This window comes from Macrosteles quadrilineatus, unplaced genomic scaffold (genome assembly GCF_028750875.1).
Source record: "Macrosteles quadrilineatus isolate MER2022 unplaced genomic scaffold, UCM_ALF_1.0 Scaffold_4__1_contigs__length_99947679, whole genome shotgun sequence".
Lineage (NCBI taxonomy): Eukaryota > Metazoa > Arthropoda > Insecta > Hemiptera > Cicadellidae > Macrosteles > Macrosteles quadrilineatus.
Genome location: NW_026542597.1, coordinates 98756322 through 98770695, shown reverse-complemented (window position 1 = coordinate 98770695; position 14374 = coordinate 98756322). Strand labels below are relative to the sequence as shown.

Here is a 14374-nt window from a genome sequence, read left to right as displayed (position 1 = left end):
AGGATTTGTTGGTAGCGTATTGATCTACGGATTGGGGGTTTGGAGTAATTTTCTTAAAACCTTTCAATCTTAACCCTCGACGTCAGATTTTCAATGTGAATTTGAACTTCAGTTCTTAAGATATAAACATTTCCATCAAGAAATAAGCCAATAAATACCAGACGTTGAAATGGATACCGTATTTCTTTAACAAGCATTTAAGTTAATCAGCGATACAGTATTTTGTATTGAATAAAATTATTTTTTTAAGCTATCAAACAATATGCAGAGTGTAGAACTAGCCTGTGGTGGAAGAAGCCTTCATTGATTGTACTAAGACAAAAGATTGTCAACAACTGGCGTTGCCATGGAGATGGGCCTTACTCAGACTTACTGTCTCTGGCTTATCTAGGATTTGAATTCTTGACACAGATCCGAGGTACATTAAATATGCTTTATGTTTGTGGCATGAGTTCATATTCAAACTGAAATCTAAAATTTCTACGCGTTATCACTAAGTCGGAATAACACAACATAATTTTAAATTTTGTAACTACCAAAATTGTAGCGTTATCGTTCGGCTTTCAACTTTCAGTAACATTCTCAATCTTTAACGTCTTTTACTTGGTCGTGTTTTATTTTAGCACAATGTGCATAGCTAAGCATATTAGTAGATTCATGCTTGAGTAAGGTCTTAAAATATTGACTTTGGATCGCTATTCCAACATAATGGTGTAACCAACACAAAATAAAACACCAGTTAAAAATAAGAAAAAAGTAGGGCCTATAGGTAACCAAGAAAATAGTTTGAAATTGTTTTGTAGAAATGAATGTTACAAAATACAAACAAGAAGAAAAATTCTTTCATTTCTAATGATTGTCAGTTTTACATTATTACAACTTTAATAAACATCGTAGATAAAAATCAATCTACACCTCTAGTACAATTGAGATTTAAAAAATTGTAGGTAGTGTGATAAGTTAAGAGCAAGCAATTCAGACCAAGTGAGATACGACTAGCTTAATAATTCAAATGACCTGAATTCCTAAATACTGGGTACACTCAACAAAATGACACTAGGATCAAATCTTTATCGCATATGAATAATCAAATGTTTGTCATGTGAGGGCTTTCAAAGTATTTTCAGTCATAAAATTAGTAATTTATAAATTGAAAATATGAATACTCTATATTGTTTTTCTATTACCTATGCCATTATAGGTTTGTCCAGGCCAATTATAAGTTAGACTACATACTGTAGTACTATCTTCTGGTGGGTTTTACAAAAATATGTTAAATTCTATTTTTCACCGTTCACTGGAAGAATTTCTATGAAAATGGGCTAAACACTACCTGAGTGCTACAGTAAACATGGATATAAAATGTCACTTTTAAATTAGACAGTTGAAGCAAAAGAAGCCACGCAAAGTTACTCTATGTAACATTGACAGGTTGTTGGCTTGTGTGTTAGCACTGGCGTCTGTATTGATGCTTATAAATAAAACACTGCCAAGGTCTAAGTTCTACCCATTGAAACCTCACATTCTTACAATCTTGTAGCTCTTGACCCCAGAGAACTTTCTATGTTTGTAGTTTCTTTATTGATTTATATTACTGAACAAAATTGTATTTATTTACTTTTATGTCGGAAAGACACCACAAGAACTGCACTGTATAGAAGGCATACTATGCTGAAGAAATGCATTGTCAAGAGTGTTGATAGAGCCTATTGATAAAACCATTTGAATCCCAAAATAATTTTAATCCTTAATTAAAAACAAACAATTCATCTGGGTTGTATAAAATTAACTCTCTCATAGAATAGGTACTACGCCACTCTATTTAGGATAGATAATGGCTTAGTAGCCTTTGAAGTGATAGTATTTTTTTATTTGTGTTTATATCTACATTAGGTAGGCCTAATGTTGTTTTTTTTTTCTCTCTCTCTAAAAACCGGTGAAAAGCCTTGGCTGATTTCTATCCGGAAACGTCAGCCTTTCATTAGAGAGAAAAACTAACTTAAAGCAGAGTGGACATTAATTTAGACATTGGCATGTACCTAATATTAGGCCTCAATAGATAAACCACCCATCTAATACTTGCTGTAATTTAAGAAAACTAAAATCAAAGTTACTTTTAGTAAAACAGCTTTCTTTTGTATGCATAAAATAAGTTAGGCGTTAAATAGCCCGATCAGACACACAATTCACTAAGAAGCCCATACGGTAATTCTGTTAATTTTATATCAAGAACACTGTTTTACATGTGTAAGCTACCTGTCCTCTTTGTCAAAAAAAAGGTAAATTCTCGTGGATTTCACATAACAAACGTAACCAATTATAACTTAGAGGATTCAAACCCTTAGTATCAGAACTGTCTTCTCACCAGGGTTTTGTATTCGACCAATCTAATTTAACGTTCCAGAGGACCGCCTTACTGCTTACTGTAATTTGTTAGACTGAAACCTAGGCCTATCTATAACTTATAGTTAGTAGTTTTTTCCTTTGCAGAAAATTCTTTATCCTAGTCTTTAGCAATTTTTTTAAATAGGCCTACATAGGCTACATGTGAGTTTCGTTTTGATAACTTAGCCTAGCCTACAATGCAATAATACGCCTGAATGTCAACAAATTGATATTTAAACAAATTAATTCTCTTTTAGTGCTGTAAGCAAACTTAATGTGATGGTAGAATGAGTTTTTAAGTTAAATTTTAAATAACCCAACAATAGGTAAATACGTTCGTATTTTGAAGAGTTATCAACTTATTTTCTTATGGAATTATAAGTCACTGTTAAAACAAGTTAAATAAATCATAGATGATCTATAATTTGCGTCCTATATGGTTAAACAATGTTTAACTATACCAATAGGCCACTAGGCCTAAGTTATAATACAACTAACTGTTTTAGAAAATGTCCCCCAATAGGGAAGAAGCAGTTTGTTGTGTGTTTTATGGGGGCTTTAGCAGTTGCATGATGACCCTTACCCTCTGGTTGTGATATTTCCAAATTCTTGCAAGTTCCTGATTAGACAAGTTTAAAACAGAACGTTCGTCAACTTTCATCATTAACATTTCAACTTTTCAAGTGCCCATAAAAGGAAATGATCATTAAGCTATAGTAACAAGTCAAAAATGTAAAAGATTAAAAACAACTTAACAAATGTTCAATTATTTGATCAAGCAGTATACTAACTACTAAAATGAATTAAAAACTTACTTTTGCCGGTCAAATCAAATCGAGGGACACTTGCCACTGCTTAGATGATAGTCAAAGATTCTCGAATGGTTTTTGCTCAAATAATTCAAAATATATTTATGGTAGGTAACACTTCACACAGATGAATAACCGCAATCGACAATAATTTATTTTATCACAAATCACTCGAGAAAACTATTCCATAAAAAGCATGCAGACCCAAATCATTCTCATTCTACACAACGAGATTACTTTTACTTGTATCGAGCTCTGAAGACTACGGACCGGGACAATCGAATAACCAAAGAAAGGCCGAGGCCGAAGGCCGAACATCTGCCGCTTGCAGCAGCTGCAGACGGCACAACCAAACAAAAGACACAGCTGTGGTGCTAGAAAATATCACGTCAGCTGAAATAACAGTATCGTCAACGTTAGATAGTTGAATCTGTATATCTAAAAAGACACGTGTTGGATAATGTATAAAGTTTATAGTTCTTTATAAGAACCGTACTATTTCATTATTCTAATAATCAAAAGATTATAATATCATCATCCAATACTCAAAATTATTTCTTTTAGGTGTGGTAACATAGCCAGAACCAGCAAAGAAAGTTTGAGTGTAAAGAAAATATATTTATGTTGTATAACCAAAGTTTAATATTTAAAAAAAATGTATGTTACTGTATGAAATATATCTTGACAAGAAGTAAGAATGTTATTTAACTTCGCACGAAATTTGAATACACTAAGATAATGAATAACCGGAGATAAAATAGCACTTCTCAGTTCTCGCACTTCTTTGTGTTCCATGCCCCTAGCGGCCTTTTTGTATTGATCTGGATCCTTTGGAATGAAATGTGTTGAATTGTATCGATACATATCTAATACACTAGTATTAAAAGAGGCTACGAATGAAGATATTAGTAGCAGGTTGTTGACAAAAATATACAAATCAAGAGTGTATGTAACAGTATTTGGAGCGTGTGTCAACGTGTCCAAAATGAAGAAGAAATTGAGACTGATTGTCAGTGAAAACCCGCCACCTCTCACACAAGAGGTGGTGAGTTGATGGGATGGCTCTTTGTTCGGATTCGGGTGTTTCCTAGATGGGAGCGTGCACTACCAGCCACACCACCTCAAATAAATGTGTGCTTGTGGTAGAGGGTTGTTGTGGTGGCATGCTATCGGGTACGTAGAGTTGTGCACGTAAACCCGCCAACTCTTTAGTGTGGTGGTGGATTGTTGGGGTGGCATCTAGTTGCCATCGTGCATGGTAGTGGTGGGCGTGTACCTGGAGCGTACGAGACAACTGTTGCTGGTTTAATTCCAATCATAATCCATTCAGAACTTAAATGCTGTTATTTGTCACAAGGTTACTAAATAATTATAGTATCTAACAAAAGGTTAAACATTCTATTGTAAAAAGGTCAGAGTTTGGATGTTCCCTAAAAATATGTATAGTATAGATCAACTGAAATACGGAAAAATGAAAACAACATGTTGAATTTAACAAATACATGTATATTTTTTGCAGCTAAAATGTTATGCTCATGATGCATGTAATGTATTATTGGCTGTATGGTTATATAGCCAATTTTGTTTCTTGAGTAGATTAAACAAAGCTACATACATATTATATTAAATGATTGTCCGTTGTATGAAAATTCATGTTCTTTAATCAGTGCTCGAACTATATAATTGACTTTGAAACATCACGCGGTTACGTTTGCTGCCTACCTCTATTTTCATCACATTGATGAAAAAAGGTTCAAATTTGTCATTTTCGTTCTGTTTTCTGCTCTTCTTCTTCTCTTCTTTCTGGTCTGGGTAGCAGAAGAGAAGCAGACAGAAACCATTTACATGCTTTATACCTATCAACAATGTCATTTGAGTTTAATTAGATAATTACGCAACTAATTTAATAGTCATCAAGCAGGAGCATTCATAATGGTAAGAAAATTTTATTAGTTTGCAAACCATTAGTGTCCTAATTACTTAGTGAACGTAATTCATAGTCACAAGGTATGCTAGTTTTAACATCCTAACCTCACTCTTAAAACCTTTCTGTTGTATAATTCCTTAAATTGTTGTATTAAGCTAACTTAAATTAATGCTTTCTTATATGTGGGTCGGTGATATATGTGTAAGTCAAGCATTGCTTACAGCTACTCTTTAGGCTGTTGGATCAATCTAGGTTTAATGTTGAAATTTACTGTAGATTGCAACATCATAACTTAATATGGTTGCAGCTAACTTATATTAGGCTATAAGCTGGGATATTATATGCCTATTGGTGGCCCAGTAATCAGTAGGTTGCCGGTTAAATCCTGATTAGTATATTTTAAGGTTGCACTTGAGTTTACGTCCTATACATTAACTAAGTTACCAGCTGATTATAAAATGAAACTGTTCCAAACTAAACTTCTCAATGGCCATAAATTGACTGCCCCGCTTTACTTGCCCAAGTGGACCTCCGAGTGCCTTCTAGAACCCGTTCACAAGATCTGTTTGGCAAGAGGTACTTCAGTAGCCAATATGATTATCATGCTCCTCTTGCAAGATTTATTTGTCTTGGTAACATTCTGGAGGCCAGTATCGATATATCTGCATATTTATTTTATTAGTATAACTTAAGATTGTAATAATCATCACCTATCATTTTTGTAATGGTCTTTGGCCGTTGGGATGGAAATAAAAAATAAGTAAAAAACCTAACCTTAACCAAACTGCAGTAAGTTATGTAAATAAATGGGAGCGGCTGAAGTGAGCGTTTCGTAATGAAGCAAGATGAAACAATGACGTCATCACAGCGGCAGCTACTCACTGTCATAACCTAACCCAACTAACCAAAACTTGCTGATAATGAAAAATCGAATAAAGGTTAAATTCTGTTCAAAAAACAAAATTATAAATGCCTCAAATCAAAACAAAAGATGTACAGTTAAGAAGAAATGGCGTTCTAAGCAAAATCTTTGACAGAATGTTAGTGTCCCTGATTCGATCTAGATACCTCTGGCCCATCGGCCGAGTAGGCCTACTCTATCCACTACGCCACGAACACCCACGGCTGTAAATCACACGCCAGCAAAGAAAGAAGCAGACAAAATTTGATTACGCGAGTTGCGAGAAACAATTACGTATATCCAGCTGTCTTTTATCCTTGGGTTTTTCATAAAATGATCAGTGGCCTAAGAAGCAGCTGATCCTAAGCTAGCCAGTTACAAACTCAAACTGAAATCTCTAAATTTCACATTTGACTTAAGATATTTTATAGTATAGCCTAAATCACTTTTCACTTTCGTTCTTATTTTCCAGGGCAATGCCATTTACAAAATACAATCAGTTAAGATTATAATTATGGCATCATAAAAAATCTTTTGACATTGTAGCAACAGCGTGACAAAAGAAGAGTCCTAACTCCTTAACCAAATATCTCCACATTGTTTTCCATCTTCAGGGGAGCGAGCGGGCAGTGCATTATAGTAGTAGGCCTAATGCAATAGTAATAGTAGTAGACAATCGTGTTTGCCTAGGGATAGTTTCTAAGACACAAGTAGAAAATTTAAGGTACAGTATTAGCCTAGGCAAGTTCCTTTAAAACTGTCTTACGAGTGTCTGAAAGGCCAATTACACGAGTTGCACACTACTTTACCTATGATCATTTTTTCAATTAGGCCTACTAACAACCACTACTCATAACGTTTACAACCTCTCATTGCCACTAATTTTGATCCAACGACTCATTGTTCCACTGGCTCATCGTATAATTATTAAATTGGCCTTAACAGCTGATAAGTTGATGTTCAATGCATTACAATTTTACTTCTTTTCTCTCAATCCTTGAACCTCATTGGTCCAAACTCGTAGGCCTAATAAGAAGTAACAAAACAGTTCTTTTAAGTAAGTTAAGTAAAAAATACTGTAAAGTAAATCTTTTCCATTCTAAAAACTGAATGGTGTTTTGGGATGTCTATATTAAACCCGCTTGTCATAGAAGATAGAGTGAGACAGATTTTGGAAAAGGTTAAATAATCTTTCTTAACAAAAAATACGAGACAATCAAGATATAAATAGGCAGAAAAGTAAGACTAATTGTTAGGCCTACAAAAAGTGTTTTACAGGAAAATTTACAATGCACTAAGTTCACTAATCATTGTTTTGATTTCAATGACTTATTTAGGCACCCTGGCTTTCTGTGTCGTAAAAATATAGGCCTATTTGTTTGCTAATTGTAGGTTTAAGTCACTTAAATTAATCAAATAATCGATTGTTTTCAGAGTTCCGGCCTCATTCTGGCAGGCCTAGGCTTGGCTGCCATTGGTTACGCTGGGCGTTTCATCCTGAGGCAAGCCCCGCAAATGTCCCAAAAAATGGCAGAAGCATTCAAGGCACTACCTAAACTAGACAGTGAGGTAAGTTACTTATAGCTACTAAACTAGACTTATGCTAGGAACGTTTAAATAGGCAAGATACCGGTACTGAAGGAATTGTCTTATTGTCATCTTAATCTAGAATGCTTGGGTAGGTTAAATTTTCTTCAGGCACGTTTTTGATATGAATGCATATGTAAAAAGGCAACCCAGTGCTTCCAGCCCCCGAGTACCTTCCAGTTGACTCATTTATGGCTTGATTTTGATGACTAGATTGATTTAGCTCCAGTTTTGTAATGTAGATCTTATATAAAGTCACCACTGTATACTGTCAGGAGATGTTTCCCCACATGGGCATTGGCGTAAGTAACACGTTATGTCTGTAGTGGGCGATGTGTAATATTGAGAAACATTAGTTTTCATTGCAATATTCAGTACCAAAAACCATTAGGCTATTTTATATAAATATTCTTGTGAAAAGTAAATTGAATGGCTCTCCCGTTATAGCTGCCTAGGCACAGGCACTAAGAGGTGTTAGGTGTTAAGAGTCCGCTTGTGAACTCTGATGGTGGAACTGGGTGACATATCTTCTATGACTAAGAAAATCAGAAGATCTAGTCCCTGAGCGAACAAATTAGTTGAAATACAGTAGACAAAAAAAAAGATAATATCCCTTGTTAGGGATCAAAGATTTTCTTATTTTATAGGTATCTAAAAAAAACTATTCACCATAAACAAGTCTTTTGTTTTTTATGCCACTTCCAGACATTAAATTAATTCAATCATTAATTTTCAGAGTTTTGCGAGCAGTAAATATTACAAAGGTGGGTTTGATCATAAAATGACGAGACGAGAGGCGAGTCTCATCCTGGGAGTGTCACCGACAGCTAGCAAAACAAAAATAAAGGTACTAATTTATTTTAGACAATATTTACACTCTCACGTTCTATATACCGTACCAGATATCTGATACAACAACTGTAACAAAACAAAACGCTCATTCACAATTTCCTATTAATGTAATCATAGCTCAATAAAAATGAGAAACACTTTATCTGACATGTGAAAAATATGATAATATTGTAACTATAAGGGTTGTTTGTGAATTTGGTCTCCAACAATTTCCTATAGCGGACAAGTGAGCTAGTTCAAATCTCAGTCCAGTGCCATGTTCTTTACTGCACAACTGCCACCTTCATGCGAGGCTAGGCCAAGTCTAATCATTGTTATTAGATTTCTTTGGTTGTAAGTGTTTGGATGCAATGTGCACAAGAGGTGGAAGGAATTATAAAGTGGTTGTAAAAATTTACACTGTGTTTCAAATAGTGTAGTTGTGGTTGTCCTCATTCTCTTTAAGGCAGTGACCAAAGTTTGGAGAATTTTTTTACTGAATAAAATCTTACCGAACTGATATGGGACGTATCCTTAAGACTAACAAGGACAGGAGTAAACCTTGGTAAATCTTAATCTTGACGATCAGCAAGCCAGGTTTCATAATCTTTAATCCCTGCATCAATGGTAACTAATAAACACATTCTACCACCCTTATTTGTGCACATTTGTATGACTTTCGATGAACTTCCAAATTCTTATGTTCATATTTTTACATCCAAACACTTTCATAGGAGCGACCCCCTTTCCACAGAAACCGAATCATAGAACATGATTCACTTTGGTGCAAGTATTTATTTTTCTCTCAAATTGATTTAGGCTTTTTGAAAAGATTAATCATTACAAAGAGGCGGACACTAAAGAACAGTAGCGGATGAAGTAAATAATGTACCATTGGTTTTAGATTTGAACTAGCTTGCTTGACTGCTATGCAAGCTTTGGGGTCACCAACCTTTGGCCCGAGGGATACATTTGGCCCACAAAACAGATTTTGTCTGTTCCGCGTAGTCTCCTGTAATCGCTGCAACACTTGTAAGCATATCTGCAGTCTCCTACAAATACAGCAACACTCGTAAGCATATCTTGTGGTCAGCCGCAATAGCACAGTACTCGTAAGCATATCTTGTGGTCCCTGCGATACTGTGATCATCACTCGTGAATGTGGTAGCGCTCATAATCATCTATTGTTGTCTTGTTGATCAGGTGATAACGATATTATCCCATTTAATTGCTATATTTATGACGTTAGAAATAACTTCATGCTTGGCCTAGGAAGTTGCAGCATTATTTCTTACATAAATCCTGTTGATATGACCCGGGACCTAAAGAACACAGTCCCATGCCTTACCAACTGATCAGTTCGCTCCCCAGGGTGTCATTCTTTGATATGATGTTCTTTGAACTAGTCCACATAGTCTTTTCCCCCGTTTTTTACCCCCTAAACATAATATTTTGCAATTTCTCTCTATTTTTTTTTAGCTTCAAAAACCAAATAACTTAGTACCGGTACATTAAAAGGATGTTGTACAGGTACGCCTAATGGTTACAAAGAAAATGATAAAAACTATAATTTAAAATTTCTTTTATATTTTGTTGGAGAATGAGTCAACTGTTGTACCATAGTTTGCTTGTTTAGGCATATAGCCTATTTTAATCACATTTAACAATAGTTTGTTAATTTCTTACTAAGCTTTTAACATTTCAATAAAAAAACTCACTTATTACCAGTGCTCAATTTGTAAAAAATGAGGTGCCGGAACTTTCTTACGCCAACATTTTTATCTTTCTGAAAGAGAGGTACCGGAACGCCACTCTGCCGCAAATCGAGCACTGCTTACTATTTTCCCTGTAGCGTCAAACCTATGTACTAATTTACACTTATGTTATTTAAATATGAAATTAACATGACAATTTTAGGGGAATATTTTAGTGTAGGCTACATGCAACCTAATTTTGTTATAAAGATGTTGGCAACCTCTTTTAAACTTGCATTTGCCCGTCCACATAGACTAACTGCCTGTGCGTGGAACGTGGAATATATCTAGCAAAGCAATGTGTTAGTCTGTACCAGTGTTGGGAAGTAGCGCGCTACAAGTAGCGACGCTACAGTAGCGCACTACTTTTTTTGTAGCGTTAGCTGTAGCGTCGCTACTTTTAAGATTTTGTAGCTTTAGCTGTAGCTAGCTACATTTTTAAAGTAGTTGTAGCGGAATTTTAGCTACCTTTTTCGCTACATTAACATGGTTTGAGATAGTGATTTTTACCATAACCTCGACCTTACGTGAAACAACATCTTTCAAACTGAGATTTTCAAAACAATTATTAGGCCTACTTTCTTGGCTTCATACACAGCTGGTTGCAGCCGTTTCATTCCCTATTACAACGTTGTGTGGACATGGAGGCCATTAAATGAGTGTTCTCCACATTTTTAGCTCTCATTTCCTTAATTTACTACTTTATGATTACTGTCAGATAAAATAAAATCGCTAGATGCAGACGACGTTTAAACGTTGCCGGTGACAAGAGAAGCTATTGAATGCTTGCAAGTGATTGACAGGGAAATTAGTAATCAATTTAGTTTCTTTGTTATATCAATAGTGTTTTAACTAGGGTTTTAATGGAAACCAACTCTAAACCTTAAAATAATGAGAAAGCTGGTCTATCAACCTTTGCTTCAGCTGTTGATTGTGGTTCATCGTCACAAGCCCTTCCTTGGTTAGATTACAAAGATTTTTCAAAGGTTTACTAAATTAACAAAGAGGAAATTACCTGATGAGATTTAAGATATGCCTAGACTACATGATAATTTTAACAAAAAAATCTCCACATAACATGAAACTTACATTAAAAAAATAGCATAGTTTGCTCCTGCTAACAGCTCTTGTATTGGACTATTCCTAGGCTATGCTATGGTTTAAGACGAATACTAAGTTCAATTATTAGGAATATATCTGTTTAGTCCTTGCAAGAACAAAGCTACTATAGCCAACTTGTTACATAGCCAAGTAAGCCTACATGTTATTTTTAATTTACAAATTTCAACATGTTTAAATTAAAAGCCGATTTCAGGATAAGTTGCTGAATACTGTTTTCTGTACCTACTAGGTTGAAGCACAATTTGCCCTATGCATAATGACAATAAAGGATGATTTCTTGACATTGAAAAGTGTTATTCATAGAACAAGTAACTTATCACTATGGTTAAAAGTGATAGCAATGTCGTTTTTAACAAGTAAAGGAAGGCAATAAACTCCAACTTCTATAGACTAGGCTCTGTAACACAAAAAAGTATTTTTAAATAATCGTTTTACAGTTTAAGTGGTCTTAATTGTTGATATAAGACATCTATAAATGAATCTATATAAAAGAAATAAAATGAGCTTTTAAAATATAGTTTGGTTGTATGTCCTTTGAACTTAATGAAATTTACATATAAGATGCTTAAAAATAATGCAATATTTAAAAATAAGTACTAAATATGATGGGACACCCAACTATTTGATGCTGTTGTTGTAATGTTAGGTTTATAATGTCAACAAATTAAATAAAATCTAGGAATAATTTGTTTTCCAAGTAATGTTAGATACAATACTGACATTTCTTGTTTAAATGTTTGTTCAATAAAAATGTTGTTGCAATTAATTTTACATTTACCTAATGTGCTTGGAATAAAAAGTAACGTCTTTGGGAAAGTAGCTAAAATTGTAGCTGTAGCTACATTTCATTGTAGCTGTAGTTGTAGCTAGCTACTTTTTCGGAACTGTAGCTGTAGCTGTAGCTAAGCTACTTTTTTGGAAATGTAGCAGTAGTTGTAGCTAGCTACATTTTAAAAGTAGCTTCCCCAACACTGGTCTGTACAGTAGGAAGGTGAATTGTACTGATAAAATGTTTATGGTGGTGACCAGGATCAGAACCCTGGACATCGCTGCCTTAGACCCCTGGGTTTGAAGTCCGTTTGCTACCGACTCACCTAAGTAAAAAACTAGAACACCTAAGTAAAAAACTAGCACACCTAAGTAAAAAACTAGTACAGTACATCTAAGTAGGCCTAAATAGAAATTATCTTAGTCCGCAAGGTTTGTTGTGTATTTTTAAATAGACTAATTTTGATACACAGGAAGCGCACAAGAGGGTGATGCTCGCTAACCATCCCGACAAAGGCGGCTCGCCCTACATTGCTGCCAAGATTAACGAAGCAAAAGATCTTCTAGATAAGGGAAAATAGAACCTCTTTGTAGTCTTAGTTCTGGTACTCATGATGAAACATAATGTTGATATAGGCTAGCTTACAATCTAACCCCCAGTAAATTAACGGTGTCTGTATAGGCCTATATTCAATTATAAAAAATTTTGACCTTTACAATAAACTTGTGTAGTTATTTAATTAGTGATTATCTACGCTATTGGAATTTTTTACGTTTTTTTTTAAGAATCTTTCCAAACCCTGGTCTCATTGCTTAAGTCCTTTTGTTAGATGGAATATAAATGATTGCCTTTTTTTAATGGTTATTTTCATAGAAAGAAAACATTAAAACTGAAAAATTATTCGGTTGACTCCATGACTTGGTTAGTTTTAATCCACCTATTAGCAGTAATGCAAAATTATGAGTACCAGTATTTAATTGTAAATAGCTAGTTGTTTGTACAGTTTCAAATTACGCTTGTAAATAAATATATTTTCTCAAAGAATATTTGGACTTAATGATTGAGAAACCTTCTTACATCGTAGTTAAATTCTGAACAAAATGGTAAATCTCCCATTGCCGTACAAATTATGATTCAACAGTTATTGTAACTTATGTTATTTTTCCATAAAAAGCCCCATGAAAAAACGGAAAATCAGATTTTTGAAAACAGCAAGTTTTTATTAAAACAAGGATGTTATGGTCCTAATAATTCTAAACAAAATAGTGCAACCCCCAAATGCTGTAAAAATACGGTTCAAAAGTTATTGCAACTTTTGTAAATTTTCCCTATAAAAAACAGTTAGGCCTACTCCCACCTTACCCATGATAAAGGTTGTTGACAAGCTAAATGGGAGAAAGTGTGTAAGATTGGTGATAATCTTAACTTGCACAGCCTATATTAAATGTATACGTATACTTTTCCTTGAATATACACATATGGGAATCACATTACTGCTTCCTAATAAAGTCTTCCAGCAACCTGTCCCAAAAGTACCCTCTTTATCAGAAAACTGAGTCACAACCTTGGTCTTGACAGTAAATTGTGACCATCTGCCTACTCCATCCACTCTGGCCATGAAAGTTACTCTTTTGACTTTTTGTGATGGCAGGTCTTTTCTGGCACCAGCTCTCAAAACAAATATTTCTAACCTTTTTCCATACCATCAACTAAAGCTGAACAGTATAAGCAAGCCTACTTTATTAGGCATTTTTTCAGAGTAACAAACCAGTATATTCAAGATGTTGGGAGACAAATGTTTAAAAAGTTCCTTCTCCATAAACAAGTTAAAGTAAATGCTTCTTAAATTATTGCTGGCTGTCAAAAAGTTGTAATTAGCAATGAATTTGTAAACTTACTGATTTGTTGTTATCTGTTCAAAACAGTGAAATCACTGAACCCAAATTTAGTTGTCCTCAGGGGGCAAGACACTTACACTACCCTTTGGGGGTGCCGAAAGCATTTTATGGATTTACCAGTGAGAGATATTGTATTTGACCATGTTATCGCGTAGCACCGTACAAAGAAGAACGGAAGACCCCCAGTACACACAAGCAACTAGATCACGTCCCCGGCTGCAAGGCGTTCTCTTTTGTTACAAAAGTAAGATAATCGTCATTTTTTTATTAGATATGTAGGCCTAGTTAGCCAGTAATATTTTTTATATTATTACTTATTTTTTATGCATACAATTTATGCCACCCTGCTCAGAGTCGAGTTGGCCATACCATTTCAGGGGCCTGTTTCATA

At 34.6% G+C, this 14374-nt stretch overlaps 2 protein-coding genes across 2 annotated transcripts in view; one reads left to right on the top strand and one right to left on the bottom strand.

Moving 5' to 3' along the window:
• The window catches only part of LOC128993284 (probable multidrug resistance-associated protein lethal(2)03659), a 76439-nt gene extending 72978 nt beyond the window's left edge, over nt 1-3461 (bottom strand). Inside the window, exon 1 of the mRNA XM_054417075.1 lies at nt 3201-3461. The gene's annotated coding sequence lies outside the window, so the exon portion shown is untranslated. The remainder of the gene's footprint in view (nt 1-3200) is intronic.
• A 1544-nt stretch (nt 3462-5005) lies between these two features.
• Nucleotides 5006-13097, top strand: LOC128992606 (mitochondrial import inner membrane translocase subunit TIM14-like). Its single transcript, XM_054416267.1, has 4 exons — nt 5006-5129; nt 7457-7591; nt 8346-8456; nt 12558-13097. Exons 1-4 carry the CDS (start codon nt 5127-5129, stop codon nt 12663-12665), a joined length of 357 nt encoding a protein of 118 aa, XP_054272242.1. The 5' UTR covers nt 5006-5126; the 3' UTR covers nt 12666-13097.
• Nucleotides 13098-14374: the final 1277 nt, after the last annotated feature.

Coding starts and splice junctions, on each gene's coding strand:
- LOC128992606 (XM_054416267.1), top strand. Junction 7,592..8,345: donor TACCTAAACTAGACAGTGAG/GTAAGTTACTTA, acceptor ATTAATTTTCAG/AGTTTTGCGAGCAGTAAATA. Junction 8,457..12,557: donor CTAGCAAAACAAAAATAAAG/GTACTAATTTAT, acceptor TTTGATACACAG/GAAGCGCACAAGAGGGTGAT.